Below are 17532 nucleotides of genomic sequence, written 5' to 3' on the forward strand. Positions count from 1 at the left end.
CTGAGAGTGAACCAACATCCATGGTTCTGAAGGCCGGGGATACATTCAGGTTGTTTGTCCAGAACTTCATCAGATAAGACTCAGTTTGTAAACCAGTAACTGTTCAGATTTTTTATAATCTGTTTACATTTGAACGGGCACAGGGAACTCATTCTGTTGTGCTGGGTTTTTTAATTCCCCTTTTCCACTCCAAGCTACCTACTGTGACACAACAGATGATGCAGCTGTGTAATTATACAACTTATTATTAGATCACATAGGCAGGAGAGACATTACTAGCATTCTTTCTTTATACTGTAATCCACTTACTGAGGTTCATCATTGTCAGCTCTCTGGAGGAGGGATAGTGCAGCCTCTCTGCAAAGTCCCGGCAATACCACACAAGCAGCTCTTGGTTGGCAGGGATGGGCTTGATGGTGTAGAAGTAAATGTTCATTCCATTCTGACAAGCAGCCAAGTTCTGTTCCTGAACGGAGTAGCCAGGGTTTACATAACGCATCCAGTTGCTCTTGTCCTCGTTAAATCCGTCAATGAAATGGTGAAGCTCACCACTTGAATAGATCTGGAATAGAGAGGAAGTGCCTATGAATATATATACACATAATACACAACACATGCGCACAGAGTCCAGAGAGGAAAAATGATAAGGTGGGTTTTTTTGTAAACAATAAGGTATTACTAAAATAAGAGTTCAAGCTGAGTCCCCCTCTTTCCCACTATGATATCCTCTGCGTTAAGAAAAGAGATGCTTATTCCACGGCAAATCCACAGTCACCTTTCCATGTCTGCTTAGCCTCTGTGGCTCTGTTAGTATGGACAAATCAGATCCAAAATCTGAAATGCAGAGTACTCTCCCTGCATGAGCAGTCTACCTTAGAGTCCTTTTCCTGGTGCTATGATCAACAAGTGGGTAATGCTAATGACTGCAGGTCTGAGTGCATGCTTGCATTAATGCTTTGAGTCACCTGTGTATAAGACTGACTGGCTGTGCTACGTCAGAGTCTTTCTCGCCTTTTTCTATGGCCTCTGTACTTGCAGTTTCCTACCACCTCCGCCCAAAGGTTTAAACTATGCAAACATCCTCCACCCCCCCAGAGTCCTAAAGCAACACTTGCTCATAGTTGGACTGTAGCCCTTTTGTAGAAAGGCTGGGCGAGGCAAAGATGAACTTCACCTGCCATAACTTAACGAAGACCTGGAGAGGGGCCAACCGATGAGAAGTCACTTTTCCTATCGAGGGACACGTTCTGGCTTGTCCACAGAAGGGAAAGAAAACATGAATCTAAAATCTGCTCAGTGGCTTGCGGGGAAAGAAGTCCCAATCACTAAGAGAAGCTACTGTTTCTTAATGTGGTAAGAATAAGAAAATTATTTAAAAAAAAAAAGCAATGAAAAATCCAGGAGGTACATTTGTTAAAGACACATCCCTTACTTTCGGGGGGAACTAGCTCTGCGCTGGATGGAATGGGCTTTCTGGTTTTTGCAAAACAGATGACCAGGCGAAAGTCAGACATCGAAGTGGGAGCAGCTTGCACCAGCGGCGCACCTCGCTGAGCAGGAAATGCCTTTCCAAAGGGGAGAGAAAACTTATCTCGGGGGAAAACACTCTACGGTGTGTTCCTGCCTTTGCCTTTGTGTTCACACCACCGTCTTTCGCACTGACCTGGCCGGGCAGCATGCCCCATGAGCGCCCACTGGCCAGCTGGGAACTCTCCTGTTCTGCCCAGGAGAGCTGCTGGCGGAGAGGGGCAAGGGAGCCTGGCCCTTTAATGCGGGCCGTAAACACCAGAATCACTTTCTTTAAGAGTAACTTCCTGTAAACTGAGAAGGGGGAAATACATGTGGCCTCATCAAAGCAGCTTGCGAGAGATTTTGCGGTGTGTTTGTTATGAGAAAATGGAAGAGAGCCGGGCGAGTTGTGCTGCATCAAGAGAAGCCTTCGGGTTTCTCTGTTCACCTCGGCTCGCAAACTTCCAGGAACACGGGGCTCCGGCACTCGACGCCTGCCGCCGCTTCCCAAATCGGCCCTCCACGGCTCCCACGGCAGGGCCACGGATGCTGCTGGTCACCCTGCTCCTGGCTGCGGGGTGAAGGCGCCCCACCGGGCTCCCACCTATTCTGGGGAAGGCGAGACCAGATGTGCTGAGTCACGGCGTGGTTCCCAGAAATGACGTTGGCCCCGGGCAGCCCCGCTCCCCTCGTGCGGGCAAAGCGCAGGCAGCGTCCCGCCGCGCACACAGCAGATGTTCCCCCTCCTGCCAGCAAGCCCAGGATGCCTTTAATAACATGTGGGAAGTTATCATCTCCCACAATTTCCTTTGCATATGCAAGCCTGTTTCAGACCCCGAGGAAGGAATTCATTTTCGGTGCAGCAGCATGTCTTGAACGAATCAAGAGATTATAATAGGGAATTTAACGATGCTTAGACGGCTCCTAGGATATTATTTCCGAGGATCCCTCTGCATTAAGGCTTAAAATCACATCATGAGAATGATGTCATCTTTCTCACTGCAATATACGAATGAAGTCCTGCAAGATGGTTGGCAGCCCCTCTTCCCAATGTTTGCCGTCTTATTACCAACTGGCAGGGCTTGGCCTGGCATACAAGTCTCTTCCTATGCCAGAAGCAAGCTCCCGAAAAACTCGAGTATAAGAAACATTTTGTAGCCTTATGAATGTGAAAACAGTCGCCTGCTCTGTAAAAACACTCATGCAAATAACTGCCTGTGCAATGCTGTATTACATTGCACAAAGATGATCCGAGAAAACCAAAATGATGCAATTAGGTAGGAAGAAAGGGGTGTGGGGAACGCTGGTGCTTGCCCTGGGTTTCACCTGGATAAGAGGTCGGGATATTGCTAAGGCAGGCAGGCAGGCACCTGGGCACAGAGGCTTGGATATACTCCCAAATCCACCGATTTAGACACAACCTAAATGGCTAGAAGGCAGCAAAACAAATCCATGGAAGGAGATGGGGCTGAAGGAATGTTCTCTAACAATTAATAATGGGTCTGTAAAGGAGACTGAGGATTATGTCAACTGATAAACTGGAAGCATATTCCCCAGCACACACTTCCCAAGCCAAAACAAATTGGCTGGTATTCCCTTTCAGCTTGTACTACGGAGTACAAATTAAGCATCACCTCTAGTGTTTGTCTGCCATTAATGGATTTTTCTCTTCACTAAGATCCATGGGCTGCTCTTTTAACACTTTCTGAAAAGCTTATGACTTGAATGATATACACCGAAGGCCACCACCACTGTGTTACAGCAGGTCTATTCAAAACCCAGGGAAAAAATGTCACAAAATGTATCATAATTCCAGAGCAAAAGATTATGCAGTACTTTCACAGCTTCTTCATAGCTGGAAAAATCAAGGATACGTGGTATTTGCATAAACAAGAATGACTTTCCGTGGTGAAGAAATCCAAAATAACCTGCCCCTTCAGCAAGCAACAACTACTTCTTTACACAATCAAGCACCGATCCATTTTGGAAGACAGAGCCGGGAAGGGCTCTGGATCTCCCCTGCTCTCTCCACCCACACAGTCCCTACATCCAAGACAGCCAGGCTTTTACTTGGCTTACTTCAGCCCACTGTCTGTTTGTGCCTGGCAGTGTACAGAAGTTGCCCCCTGCATTTGCACAGGTCTGAAGCAGGAAGTGACCCAGCTTCTCAGCTGTACTCATTTAGTGATCTGCTTACTGCAACAACATGGTGCTGTTTTTTCCTGCTTACCCGCCAAAAGTATTTTCTGTTCGCATTCTTGGGAACCGTATCGCTGGTATAGATCTCTCCTACCAGGGGTCCAAAGCGCGTTCCTTTTGGGATGTACTCTTTGCTTATAACTCCAGTGACCTACAAGAAGAGCAGCACAGGATCAGTTCATCGTCAGCAGAAATCAAAAAGTCTTCCTTCCTCTCCCCTGTCCCCCAAGCCTAACAAGGTAAAGCAACCGATGCAAGAAATTTTTAGTGACAGGTGAACAAAACAGAAATAAATTAACAATCGTGTTTGATACAGTATGACCAGCTTGTTAGATACTAACATCTTACCGAGACACATGGAAGCCAAAGATGAACACCGCCTGAAAAATGTGTTTTGTGGAAGTACATTTACAAGAAGAAACAGTAAGTGAAACGTACAGAGACTGTCAAATATCTTCAGAAGTTATTTCTGCTATCAAAGGCAACCCCCAAAAGTCTCGTTCCAGCAAACAGAACTATTCGATAGCTATCAATCACTTAACTGCTACAGAGCTTGCTTTTCTAATAAGTTAGGAACTGGAATGACTGCTCCTCCAGATCAAAATGAAACATCTTCCCCACCCCCACCCTCTTCACTCTATACCCGTCCCAATAGCTAAAAGGAGAACAAAAAAAAAAAAAAAGACAACCTACAATTCTCTCACCAGCATACAGTGGCATACAAAACAGAATATGAAATGGCTTTGGGACATGTACTCACAGATCACCCTCTTTTATAAAAAGGAGGCAGCAGTTCCGGTAACATGTCAAGTGGGTTTGGTCAAAAAGGCGTCAGGGTTTTGATGAAAATGCTCCACTATGCTAGGTCTAAGAAATGTACTCTAGTTGTTCGGCTTCCTTCTTGACAGTAATTATACCAAAAAAAGTCACTGACCACAAATCAGGAAGCAATTCATCATTATTCAGAAGAACGTGCCTTGGAGTAACCCTTTGCAAAACACTGCTGAGTTATTGGTTTTGTCTCTCTCTGTTCCTCACTAATCTTTTTAAATGTAATGTATCCAAACAATGTTGGAAAACCAACAATTTTGTAAACCAAAAACCCCAAGCCTTTGCAAGATTGATCCTGCTGCTCAGATAGTGGAAAAAAAGGAAGGTGAAAAGCCCATTAATTTGGTATTAGAACCAAAGTTTCACGGCCAAATGTAATAACCGTATCCCCTTCACACATCTTGCCACTTTCAAAACGAGAGGGGAACAGCAGCAGTGGCTGATGAAAACCAAGAGTTGGGATTACTGTAACCCACAAGGAATCAACATTTCTACCAAAACAGATTAGCACTCATCAGACCCTGCAGATAGCTCACTTCAGCAAGCATTTAATTTTCTTTGTAACAGTCCTTTGCAGCAAAGGACAGTAAAAACCCTGGACTGTAGACCGCACTTCACAAATTAGCTAAGCTTTGTGATTTTCTCATGCTGCATTTTCTTCAGTTGTATCATCCTCTCACACCAAGTGAGAGAGGGAGAAATACTTGCCTGTGTATTGGTCAAGATTGAAAATTCCAGTAAACAACTAACGCCTAGCATAATTTCACGTTAAATGTCAAAATAAAAAGGACAAATAACAGCCATGGAATCACGGAGGTAATCCACCCGGAAACAGACTGCTGGGTGTACATGGTGGCTGTTTGCGCTTGTCTGCATTTCAACATGTGTTTCAGCACACTACAAAAAAATTAAACGTCAACAGTAGAGGTAGTTAAATGCTCCATTGATCTGTGCATCTGGACTGAAGAGAGAGAAAAGGGACTTCCAGAAATTTTCCTACACCTACCACAAGCTGAAACAAGCTCAGTGGCTCAGTTTTATTTTTGTCTTGCTTGTACATTTCTCATAGAGAGCTGAAAAAGGCAGATGTTCTTCTCATCTTCCCCATATATCTTCATTTACATCCATCTGCCCTCTCAGGAAAAGTTCACAACCAAGATACAGCACACCCTACCAGTTTTACTGTATGGTAGCTTCAGTTTTTTCATGGTTTTAAAATATCTTGGCCTTAATTAAAACAGCTTTAATGAAATTCTCAGAATCTCTAGAAATCACTCCTCGAACTAGTCAACTTGAAACACTGACTGAACTGGTGTCTCTGACACAGCAGATACTTTTTGATACCCACCTTACAAGCAGTGTTTGCTTCTCCCTCGGTGCAGCTGAACACTAAGACAATTTCTCACCCAGTGCCCATCAGGTTATTTTGGCAGAGGATGTTCTGCACATCCACGTGTGCCAACTCTGAAGTTTTGCTAAACCAGACTAAAGCTGTCCAGATGACTTTTAACTGAGGGTGGATTTCTGGTCAGCAATTCTTGGCCTCCGTTGTGCCCCAAACAAGCTCAGCTGCTGTGGTCGAGGAGGGAGGGGTACCCTCCAGGAAAGGGGTGCCGGCACTGTCAGGACAGGCTGGCTCCAGGCTTCTGGCAGCCCCACTGCCGCAGCCAAAAGGGGCTCCTGCCTCGCTGCAGCCTGCGGGGGGGGGCAGCTTAACAAGAGGCCACGAAGTACAGAGCTGCCGAGCACTTGTAGGCAAAACAGCGAAGGAACTCCACGTCCAGAGCTGAGGAGAAGCTGTCTCCCGGCTGCCGAAAAGCTGTCGCAGAGAGGCATTTCAGACTTGTGTCCACCAGGTGTCCTTCAGCACATTGCTGCCTCTCGGCGATGAGACCTTCCGAAACAGCCTCGTGTCAGGGAACCACAGAGGAGCATGACCTGAGCTCGCTCCCCACAAATAAGAGCCTACCGCCCTTGTGCAGCCTTCTGGGTCTGCACCACGCCATGTGGGAGCAACGCGCTATTTTCAGAACAATTTCCTCTCTACAGACGCTTACCCCCCTCTTCCTTCAAAGCTCCAAACTTTCAACGCTCTTGCAAGCGGGCCGCTACCACATTTTTCCTTACAGCAAAACAGCATTTCCAGCACGAAGACGAAGCCAAACGTTAGCCTGAGGCCGTACGGCCGGTTCCCGGCGCTGCAGGCAGCTGTGGCTCCTGAGGAGGCCGGGCTGAGCTAACCCGCTCTCCCCTGGCTCCAAGCGGGACGGGATGCGCCGAGCGGAGCCGGGATGGAGAGCGGGAACCAGCTGCAACCTGGAGGCGCTGCGGCTGCCGGGCGGGCTGGCGGGGGAGAGCCCGGCCGCCGCGGGCCGGCCCGGCGGGGGGAGCCCCGGGGCCGGGGCCGTGAGCAGCCCCGGGCGGCGGCGGCGGCGGGCCTGGAACTGACCAGGGTCCTAATGCGGCGCCGGGGGCCGGCGGCCGGGAGCAGGGCGGCGGGCAGGGGCTGGGACGGAGCCCGGCGGGCCTGGCCAGCAGGCCGGGTGGCAGAGCCCCGTTGCCAAATTTGATAATAAAGGCGCTTCCAAAGACCAACACTCCTACATCTTTCTTTGGGGAGAGCGCGCTGGAAGTAAAGGACGACCCCTGTTAATGCTGCAAGGGGAGGGTGTTTGGCAATGGGATCGCTGAACTGCTTTAAAAACAACCCCAAACACCGAACAAACTCTTATTGGCTTCAGAAAAATAACAGCGTTCTCCAAACACAAATAGGAAAGGCCATCACGTGTCCTGGAATAACACCGATTTATTTTTTTTTAAACTACTAGTTCTAGGCTTGGATAAATTTTGCCCCTTCGTTCAGTGACGAGTTTTCTAAAAGAGATGCCATGAAATAAAAGGCTTTCAGACCGCTTCCTGGGTGATCACATATAAAAGAAATAAAATAAATAAAAACAATAGGGGAGAGCAAGCGTCCGAGGTCAGCAAGGCACACTTCGTAACAGCCCAAAATCACTGCTTTCACCAAAATCACTGATTGAGGGTCTGTCTCTAAGAAACGGCCTTATCAGAGAAATGCAATGAGTAACGGGTTTGCTGAGATATGTTTCCCTCTGTCAAGCTCACAGACTAGGACGCACTAGTGATATTCAAGACAGCAGAGTAACTGGCACTCTATATCAAGAAGGGCTGTTTGGGTTTTAAGGACTGAGACCAAAGGGAAAAAATACTGAAAAAAAGGTTTCTAAATATCTGCATGGAAAAGATCATTCACATATGGCCTTCTAGAGCATGATTTTGGCACTGAGTTTCATCATTTTTTGTCAATTGCTAAAACTGGAGCAAAGGATAAATAATTCATGCATAGAAATAAATAAATGACTTCATGTAAATCTAGCAGCCTAAAATGTTACGAGCAGTAGTAATTCATTTTTTAAAATGCTGACACATACTGTGAACTCATACTGAAAAATGTGTCCTTCAGAAAAATCCCTGATGAAGATCCAAAAACAAACAAGAGTATGACGTGTCATGGACTCCCTTGCAAACTCAATAACCCTTTAAAAAGGAGCTACTCACTTCACAAAGCATGCAAGGAAAAGAAACACAAAAAGCAACCCTTCCCAAACAACAGCGGTAGTACTTCCTCCCTCCTAAGTCGGCACGCAGTACTTTTCCTACTCCAAGTGGAGATATAATACTAATCATGACAGCACTAGGATTTCGTGATCTAATCATGACAGTATTAGCATTTCACAAGCGATGTATTATATATGTTTTTGTCAATAAACTGACTCAGCATTTAAAACTCTCGACCAGATGAAGCCACAGCTCTCCCCAAAGTTAACAATGAAGACAGCTCACATCTGAAACCCACTGACAAACACGCATGCATGCATCCCCCGAAGTCTTACCTCATCCTTTCGCAAGTGAAAAAAACCCACCCTATCGAGCTGTCGGGACTCCAGTGGTTTTCCATGAGGTCAAAACCAGAATCAGGCTCCCTCACTGACCCCACAAACACTGATGTGCGAGAGCAACACGCACTTAGTCCTGACCCCGTTGAACAAAATCAAACTTGGAAGGCAGACGGAAAAAAATAATGTTTCACATCAGAAGTTGCTAGAATGCAAGCAGATTACGCCATTTGCAACTATTTCACCCTGCAGACAAGTAGCAAATGAGTGACCTGTCCGGACATTCACAGGACTGTAGCTTTCACAGAAGGTGGGGGAAAAAAAGGATCAGATCGGCCCTTTCATTCAGAGCTACCTTAGAAACATTCAGGATTTGAAAGCTCCTATCGCTTCTTATGGTAGGTACTATTCAGTGCAAATAAAAGACGGGGGGGAACTCTGGAGAACAAAAGGAGGATGTCCTATATTCAGAATCCCACTAGCAGGGAGCTGCACGGGTCGCATTTTACAAGGAAGAACCAGGAATCTTTCAACGACTTCTCTCTCCCCTCACACACCTCTTATACAGAGATGGCAGCAATCCTCCTACCCTGATTCACTGACCCGAGCTGTAGTGTAAGGAAATTACATCTCGGTGTTTCCAAACACGGCGCTGGGAATTTTGAAAGCTCCTCGGACGTCTCCTGCCGCGGAGGCAGAGAGAGCGAGCAGCCTGAGCAGCCAATCAGTCACCAGCCGGCTGCCGAGGATCTGCCCGAGCTGTTGAGCTGCAAGCTCATCCTTCGACCAAGAAATCCTTCCATAACACACAGCAGAGTCGCAGCTTTATCTCCCCCCCCAAAAGTAAAGACCTATCTAACAATGCAATAACACAAAACAAGGCTTCACACTCTTTTTCTGGAGCATGTCCTTTCTCTGCCAAAGTTCTTCAGGGCAGGGCAGGGCAGATGGGAAGAGAAGTGATTTTACAGGAGAATTTAGCTTTAACCTCTTACCAAACCTACTAGGCACTATATTACACACTGCCAAGCTAAATTCCACGGTGCCAATACCCTCCAGCTGGGGGTCCGGCCCTATTTCTGTACGCAGGATGAAACAAGTACCTACTTTGGAAGGAAATATTTGATAGGCACAGATGAGTGTACCTCTTCTTTTTAGCTCTGTGGTCAGTGTGTTTAGCCAAAGTAGAAGCACAGGTAATAGCTGCTATACCACAAGTCTCAGCACAAGGAGAAATGAAGGGTTGTCCCTTGGGTTATTACCCCGCCGAACATCACACCTAGCTATAATAGCTACTCTATATGAAGGAGTAAACACAAAACCAAATTGCTCATCCGGGCTCATTTCTTTCCAGCCCTTCTGAAACAACAACAAAGAATGTACCCACTCTAGGGACAAGGATAGGGCAGACTCGCACAGCTAGCTACCAGTGAAGATACTGTCCCAGATAAACAAAAGTTAATTTAAGCTACGGCCACCCTTCTGTCAAGTTCGCTACAGTTCTACCATCACTTCCTTAACCGATATGCTGGAGTTTTTAAGAATTTAGGAAGTCGCAAATACAGCAAGCTCACGAAAAGAATAAAGCAATTTCATAACCAAAGGGAAAACAAAAAGAAATAATTAAACACATTTCCAGGAATTTGTTTTTTTTTCCCCTCTACTTTTTAAAGCTATTTATTGGACAACCGAGGCACTTTAATCTCTGAGCCAGAGGCAATGAATGGTCCTGGCAAACAGCAGTCTAGAAATTGGCACAGAGAACTACCCCACAGTTTAAATATGCTTATTCAGATGCTGTTCAAATTGTGTGAAAATTTAACTGTTTGCGAATTGGTAGAGAACCAGTTTCAGGGATAGGCTAGCTGCGATTTCCAGTGAAAATGCTGCATGACATATGAACAGCTCAGTTTCTTGCAGGACTTATTAGGGTACCATCTTAAAAGTCAGCGGGCAGCATCTGTTGTTGATGGTGGTGGGGTGTGTGTGTGTGTGTGTGTGTTGAAGAATGGGAGCCAGGGTGAGCACACACTTTGCAAAGTGCTGTGATTTGGCTTGTCTGACTCCAACCTTCCCCAGAGCATCGCCGCTTACCTCTTTGCAGTTAGATGCATATTTGAAAGTCAAGTTCCTTGGCAAGGAAGCCTCTGCCTGAGTTAGGGTGCCTCCATCGGCACTGGGATCCAACGGGTGATCGTTTACAATGTATGTGCACTTCTCTTCAAAATCGGCTTCCGTCCACAGAGTCATGTCTGCATCCTCCATGTCCATTTTCATTGTCCACTCTCTCCCTTTCACCAGATTCTTGAAACTCACAGCGTCCGAGCTACACTGTGTAGCAGCCTGGAAAATAAGAAAACAGCCTTTAATCCTCATTGTCCTTCAGTGTTGTGGTTTCCGTTGAGACAGCGTGACTAATACAGTAGTCTGTGACACTTTAAAAACGTATGCAGGATAGTTGGTACAGTTGAGTAATAGCCAAAAAGCAGTGTAAACGAAGCTGTGCTGACTGAAGCAGCACCTTAAAACGCCAGCCTTGGTAATGAGGAGGGAACAAAAACAAAGAGGAAAAAATCCCTAGGCTGACAACCGCTTTACCTTTTTCAGACCCTTTCCTTAATGCCTCAGAGAGAAAAAAAATATTCCGTACTGAAGAAAACGTGGGGTCATGGCCGCGAGACCACTTAGTTGCCTGTGGAAAAGCTGCCTCAAAAAAGTGTCACAAACAAGGAGAGGAAGAGGAAAGGAGCTGCTGTCTGCGTCTGAATGAAGCTAAAAATGGAAAGCGCATGTTGGAAGAGCGGAACCCAGCCTTGCCTCTTCCAAATGGGGAAGCCTGAACTTTCCCACCGGCTTTCAACACACAAACAACTTTCAAAACAACCTGGCCCCCCCGCCTCCTCCTCCTGACGTCCCCTTATCCTTTGGCATGGAAGGCTGAGAAAGCCGACATCCTGCCAGCATCACTGCAGCAGCAGCAGCCCTGCACAAAGCACTGCAACACGTTCCCGGGGTGGGGGGGGTGGGGAGAAAAGGAGCAGGAGAAATAAATAAAGTAAATAATTTTAAATAGGTTTTTCTATCCCAATTGATTTTGATGGTACCTCCGAGAATTACCATCGCAAAGCACTGGCTGGGAGTCTCGCAGGACAATTCCACCAAATCCTTCAATCCGTCTGTCTATTTAGGACACTGTTATCAAACCTATCCCCAAACAGGTCCGAGGTCGGGCTCTTTCCGTAAGGTTCATCAGGGACCAAAATCTGTGCCTACGCCGGTAGCTGGGAATGACGCTCAAGCCCGGTGTAAAATCCCTTCATTTCTTCCTTTTTGGACACGCAGCTACTGCGAGACTCACACCCCTCCGCCGGGAAAAACGAAAACACGAAGACTGGAAGAGCGCGATCCCCCAAGGCAGAGGTTAAGGGCTGACCGACTCCCCCCGGGCTGAGGGCAGACCCCCGGGCCCGCCTCTCCCGCCCCGGGGAGGCCCGGCCGGCCCGGCGGAGGCGGGGGGGAGGTGGCAGCGGACAGGCAGCTCCCCCCCTGCCAGGGCCGCCGGGGGGACCAGCCCCCCGAACCCCGTCCCGCCGATGGTTGCCGGCTCTCGGCATTAAAAGGGGGAGAAGGAGGTAAACAGCGAAACTCGGGACGGGAAGGGGCGGTGGGGGGTGACAGTTGGGCGGCGGAGCGAAAGGGTTAATGCCGACCAGCGGAGCGTTCCCCGCCCGGGAGAGGCGACGACGAGGAAACTTTCGCTCCGTCCTCCGGGCGCCGCCGAGAAGAAGGAGCCGGGACGGTGGAAGTCGGGGGGCGGGGGGTGAGGGGAAGAAGCGGGGCGAGGGGGGAGGCATCGCTCTCCTTTCCTTACCGGGGCAGAGTCCGCGCGCCTCTCCACACCGAAGCCCACCGTCGGCGGCAACCCTGGCTCATCTCTACAGAGTAAACATTCCTCCTTCCTTCCAGCGGCCGGCTCCCCGGGAGACTGACTCACACCTCCCGCCGCCGCCGCCGCCGCTCCCTCCCGCTCCTCCCCCCCGCTGTCAAGACAGGTGCCGCCGCCGCCGCCGCTGCTCTTGCCGCCGGGGAACGCTGGGGGGCCGCCTGCCACAGCCGCGCGCACCGCCCGGCCCCGCGCGCCCGGCCCGGCCCGGCCCGGCCCCTCCCTTCGCCCTCACAGGGCGGGGAGGTGGGGCTCTACCTGCCGCCCTCTTAAAATTATCGTTATTATCTATTTTATTCTATTTATTTATTTTTCTCCCTTTTCGACCAAGGTGCGACGGCCGGGGAGGGCCTCCCTGCGCAGGCGGGGAGACCTGGGTCGGGCGGGCACCTCTGGGCTCGGCGGGAGGCGCAGCGCGAGCCCGTTTTCACTAAAAATCTGTTTCTCCTGCTGTTTTTAAGCTCCAGAGGGTCAACACGTACCCGCTTTCATTCTCCCTCGATTTGACTAGTTAGAACACCATAAAAAAAAAAAAAAAAAACAACGAATTAAAATCACTCCCAGGTTCCAGAATATCGACTAAAACCCGATTTAACCCTTAACGATGACAGCACTTTACTTGCTGTGACCAATCGGGGAGTTTCAGAGTTCTGATTTTATCCCTTCCTAGCGTCTCCCTCTAATCAACGCTTGTAAAAGGAATTAGGAAAAACATTTCCGTTTCTTCCTTTAGGGACAGCTGTTCCCTCGCTGCCGCCTCAGCAGCCGCCGGGAAGCGACATGGCGGGAGCGGGGCAAGGCCGGCAGCGCCCCCAACCTCGACGCCTCTTTTGCCAGGGGGCAAGAAAACGAGTGCTTCATCTTGCGCGGGGGGATACACAAGCGACCATCCAGGAACAGGCTGGTGATGGAAGGAGGACTGGTATAGCAATTAGCGGACCCCGCGCCCCATTATTATTTCTTTTTTTCCCCCCTCCGATCCAAGTCGGCGTGCTGGCTGAAGGAAGGACATCCTGTGATGATGGCATACAATGTCCTGTTTGTTTATTATTAAGAGCATTCCTGCTTCTCATTACCAAACAACCAGATGCCTTACTTCCTTCAGTGGTCCTGTCTCTTCAGCGAGGCGTCCTCAGGCTCCGAGGAACGGTGATGCACAATTCCATTTATAGCCATCGACAGCCCACTGCGAACGCTAGCTGCTGCACTGAGAGGCAACTCCACTACACTTTTCCTCCTTCTTGCCTGTCTGCGCGTGTATTTCTTATCAGTTTCCCAGCACTTTACGTGGCAGCTAGTTTCACATTCTTCTTTTAAACACACTTATATTCTGGGCTGATCTGGGTGTTACGTACTTCTTCACAGGCAAAAAGGGAGAAAGAGGAAAAAAAAAAGCACGTTTTACGCAATCGGGTGCCTGTCTGTCTCTCTGATGGGTGTACACACATCCCTTTCCCTTAACCTGCTCCTCCTCCCTCTGATAAAAAGACGTGTGGAAAGGATTACTTGCCATTTTCGGTCTGCGATGCTGAGAATAGTATATCTGTGTAAAGACCTTCTGTATGCACTAACACAGGAGGGCTCGTGGCAGCAGACATAAGTAGGGCAACTGCTTGCAAGTGAGTGAGCGTCCCAGCTTAACTTCCACCATGGCGTAATTCCACAAGAGAGGTGGCCCGAGCACTGGGCTGAAGGATATAAATGTAATTGGATATACCCAGTAAAACCGAGGCGCATCCAAAATGAGGTCTAGGAAGGCTCTGAAGTAGGAAGAACCATTCATTAAAGGAGAGAAATCCGGCCTACTTGATTGGGTTAATTAACTGATGCTGAGTCACACCGCATAGAACAGAAAAACAATGTAGTCATACTGAAGGTGATTATTTTACCGAAAAATAGTCTCACTCTGAGAGGCAGCTGTTTCAGAGCTTTTCACTTCCCTGTTAGCTTGAAAGAAAAAAAAAGGGGGGGGGGCAAGAAGAAAGGGTTGATGGGTTTCCTTCAGGGGCTGTTCTTCTTAATTTGAAGGAGAGAACAGGAGAAAAGCAAATCTGCCTTTCAACGAACTGAGAATGCTTTTGGGCAGGAGAAGAAGAGGAAGCAGAGATTAGATCAGATCAGATGAAGTGAAATATTCGTCAGGATGACAGGAGGATGCCAATATCCCAGGTCAGTGCGGCTCCCTTCCCGGAACCTGAGGAGGCGAGTACAGCCTATGAAGCCTACGGACTTCAAATAACTCCGTGGCACACTCCGAGGCTATCCTGAAATTAGCTCCAGGTGTCTCAGGGAAGCTGAGCCCAGAACTACTGTAGCGCAGGAGAAAGGATTTCACTGGCGTGCAGGTCTAGCCTAATGGTGCCTGATGTGGAGTAAAACTAAGTTTATCAAGAAAGAAGAGACAGAAACAAATTGTTAAGAATGTGTACTGAAGTAAGAATCAAAAAGGAAACTCTGCCATTAAAGAAATATATAGACTGACCTTCTGACCTTCCTCCTTAATAGAGAAACATAAAAAGATGCCCTGTTCAACCAGCAGTTTTCTGCTCTTTTATAGAAATCTTTCATGCCAGTAGCTGCTATTGTCTGGAATGTGCAATCTCAAAATGTTGTTCATTTCAAAAAGAACATTTTTAGTCATATTTTCATTTTTTCCTTCTCACTCATAGAAAACCTCAATTACCGTATTAATCAGCATTTCTCAGGCAGCTCTCTCTGCAGCAGCTTTCAGCCTGGCAACAAATCATGAATGGCCCTAACAGCTCTGATCTCAGAAATCCCCATCCATTTCCTTTGATGCTATCACCACTTCAGCTCAACAACAAGCCTGCCCCGCTCAGCTGCCGCTGCTGCTGCTGTTCTCCCTGCGCCTGCGAGAGCTGTAATCGTAAGGGGAAGAAGGAGGGAAGGGAGCTGGCTCTAATAGATGAAACTTCTTTAGAAAGTTGGAGGGGAGATAAAATGCACACAAGAGATTAAAGCGGAGTCTCATTTTCACATCCTCCCCTTCCCCTTACCCAAACAAGGTCAGTGGCAGATTGACCACATCAAGAGTAACTACCAGACCCACCCCCATTTCCCACTTCCTGCATGTAGGCATCCTTGTGCTGGTAAACATTTGGGGACCAGTTGTGGTCATTACTCGGAGAAGGTACATGATGTAGTTGCACGACTGCACAGCTTTTAAAAGCCAACCGAGAAATCAAACTCAAAGAAGTCTGATTCTTACTCAAAGAACTCAAAGAAACTCAAAGAACTTGCTTTCAAGTTCTGCTGAGATAAACTCGTGTTTTGGGGCCATGTTTCTGAAAACGTGGTTGCTGTTAGATTCAAGGGAAAGAGAGAGACCCAGCACCCTGTGCAACAGGAAAAGTTAAAGCCTTCTTCTCACAGACTGTCCTGACCTTTACAAAACACAGCCTATGGGCTTCAGATACCATCTCAGAGGCTTTGTATGCCCTCGACTACTTCAGCATGGTACTGCCTATAAGGAGAGAAATTAAAATTGCACTTGAATCTACATGAAGGTTTTTGCAAGGGCATTTGGGGTGGTGTATGTTGTAGCCAGGAGGCTTTTGAATTAACACACGCAGCTTTCAGGGACTGCCTTTAATTACAGAGCACCCTGGTCACTGCCTCGTAGCGCTTCCAAATGCCTTCACGTTTATTTTTGTCTCGGCTGTGCAATACCAAGAACAGATCTTTTGGCTGCACTCTCAGCTACTGCCTAGTGCAAGCCTTAACATCTCTCTTGATTTCGGTTGTTTTTTCCTCTCAAGAAATTTTCCTTAAAAAGAGAAAAAAGGAGTCAAACTAAAATACCATATCCCTTTTTGTTTCCAGCTAGGCCTTATTAAAACACTGCTCAGATGACTTATGAATAAGCCAAAACAACCCTCCTCCAATGGAAAAAAACATTCTTGCAGCACACAGAAGCGAGAACTAAGCTTCAGCCATTTCCTCTTGTTGAGGCTCAAGTTTGAGAAGAAGGAGCCCAGGCTGTCTGGGCCCGCTATCAGCAGGGCCAGAAGTCACTGTGAGAAGCTGGGCTTCGCTGAGAACGCAGCTGAGCAGGAAAGACGAAACAGTCTGAAGCCACTCACTCTTGTTTCCCAGGAAGCAAGCTGGGGCGAAGGTATTGAGAAAGCAGCAGCAGCAGCAGAGGTTTTGTCACGGCTCTTCTTTTTTTTTTCCATCGTGGGAGAAGGCAGCAAGGTCTGGACTAAACGTAAGGAGCCATCTCCTTGTCCCTTACAAGAAGGGAAATGTCTCAAAGCAAAGACCACACATTTTCCCCTCTTGGTTCCATCAGCCTTCCCATCACACTTCTGAGTGACAGTCGTCTCGGGAAAAGTAGGGATGATAGCCAGGAGCCCATACAATGCTTGTATTGTCTTAGCATGTTTCTACCAACCCAAGTTTATACCAGACAAGAAAACCTGAGCACAAAAAAATAACCTTCCACATCCCAGACATGGACTTTTGAATATTCTGTCCATAGCAACCGAGTCTGAGGAAAAATCAGTGAAAACAGGCAAACCCATTCCAACCACTTTCCAACCTTACTGGTGACAGAGGACTGTCAGAGGAAAGGGTGTGCTTTGGGAAATTTTCCTTTAAAATAGGCTGATTTCCAGGTTGTTATGGATGAGGGATGGGACGATATACATACATTAGAAGGCTCGCTCCTGTGACTATTTCAAAGACATCAGCCCTGCAACAAGCTCAAAACAATCTGAAATAACAAAGCCACCTCAGAATTAATTGCAATAGTTCATCAGCTTTCACGTCTCTTCCCAACTTGGCAGTCACGGCACTTTTTGGGGTATTGTCTCCTCAACCTGCCTGGTAAGTCATAGTGATATGAACCACAGTGAAACTTCACACTCAGTTCCTGCACAATTCAGTTTTCATTTCAGGTAACTCTCCAGGCTGCCCGATCTCCTGGAGTTGATGAACACAGCAGAAGGAAGGTGAGATCCATGGGTGGAACCACGCCACTTTTCTCAGACAAAGAACTGGCCACAGAGCGCATTTCAAAACAGATTAACAAAAACAACAGCTACACACCATGACAAAGTGCATACGGTGGAAACAAAAATATTTACCCACAGATTATCACAGATCCAGCTA

The 17532-nt window shown here is 47.7% G+C and overlaps 1 protein-coding gene across 7 annotated transcripts in view; it reads right to left on the reverse strand.

The window, feature by feature from the left end:
- The window catches only part of PRDM1 (PR/SET domain 1), a 283483-nt gene that overhangs the window by 12563 nt on the left and 253388 nt on the right, over nucleotides 1–17532 (reverse strand). For 3 of the 7 annotated variants that reach the window (XM_054196643.1, XM_054196647.1, XM_054196645.1), the window contains 3 exons: nucleotides 10551–10799; nucleotides 3740–3859; nucleotides 310–562 (listed from right to left, as the gene is read on the reverse strand). In XM_054196643.1, coding sequence (XP_054052618.1) covers nucleotides 310–562; nucleotides 3740–3859; nucleotides 10551–10733 — 556 coding nt within the window. In that variant the 5' untranslated portion in view covers nucleotides 10734–10799. Of the gene's footprint in view, nucleotides 1–309; nucleotides 563–3739; nucleotides 3860–10550; nucleotides 11000–11054; nucleotides 11308–11560; nucleotides 12022–12327; nucleotides 12474–17532 lie in introns of those variants that run through there. The other 4 variants (XM_054196648.1, XM_054196646.1, XM_054196644.1 and 1 more) reach the window with 4 other exon arrangements.

Source organism: Rissa tridactyla, chromosome 3 (genome assembly GCF_028500815.1).
Source record: "Rissa tridactyla isolate bRisTri1 chromosome 3, bRisTri1.patW.cur.20221130, whole genome shotgun sequence".
Lineage (NCBI taxonomy): Eukaryota > Metazoa > Chordata > Aves > Charadriiformes > Laridae > Rissa > Rissa tridactyla.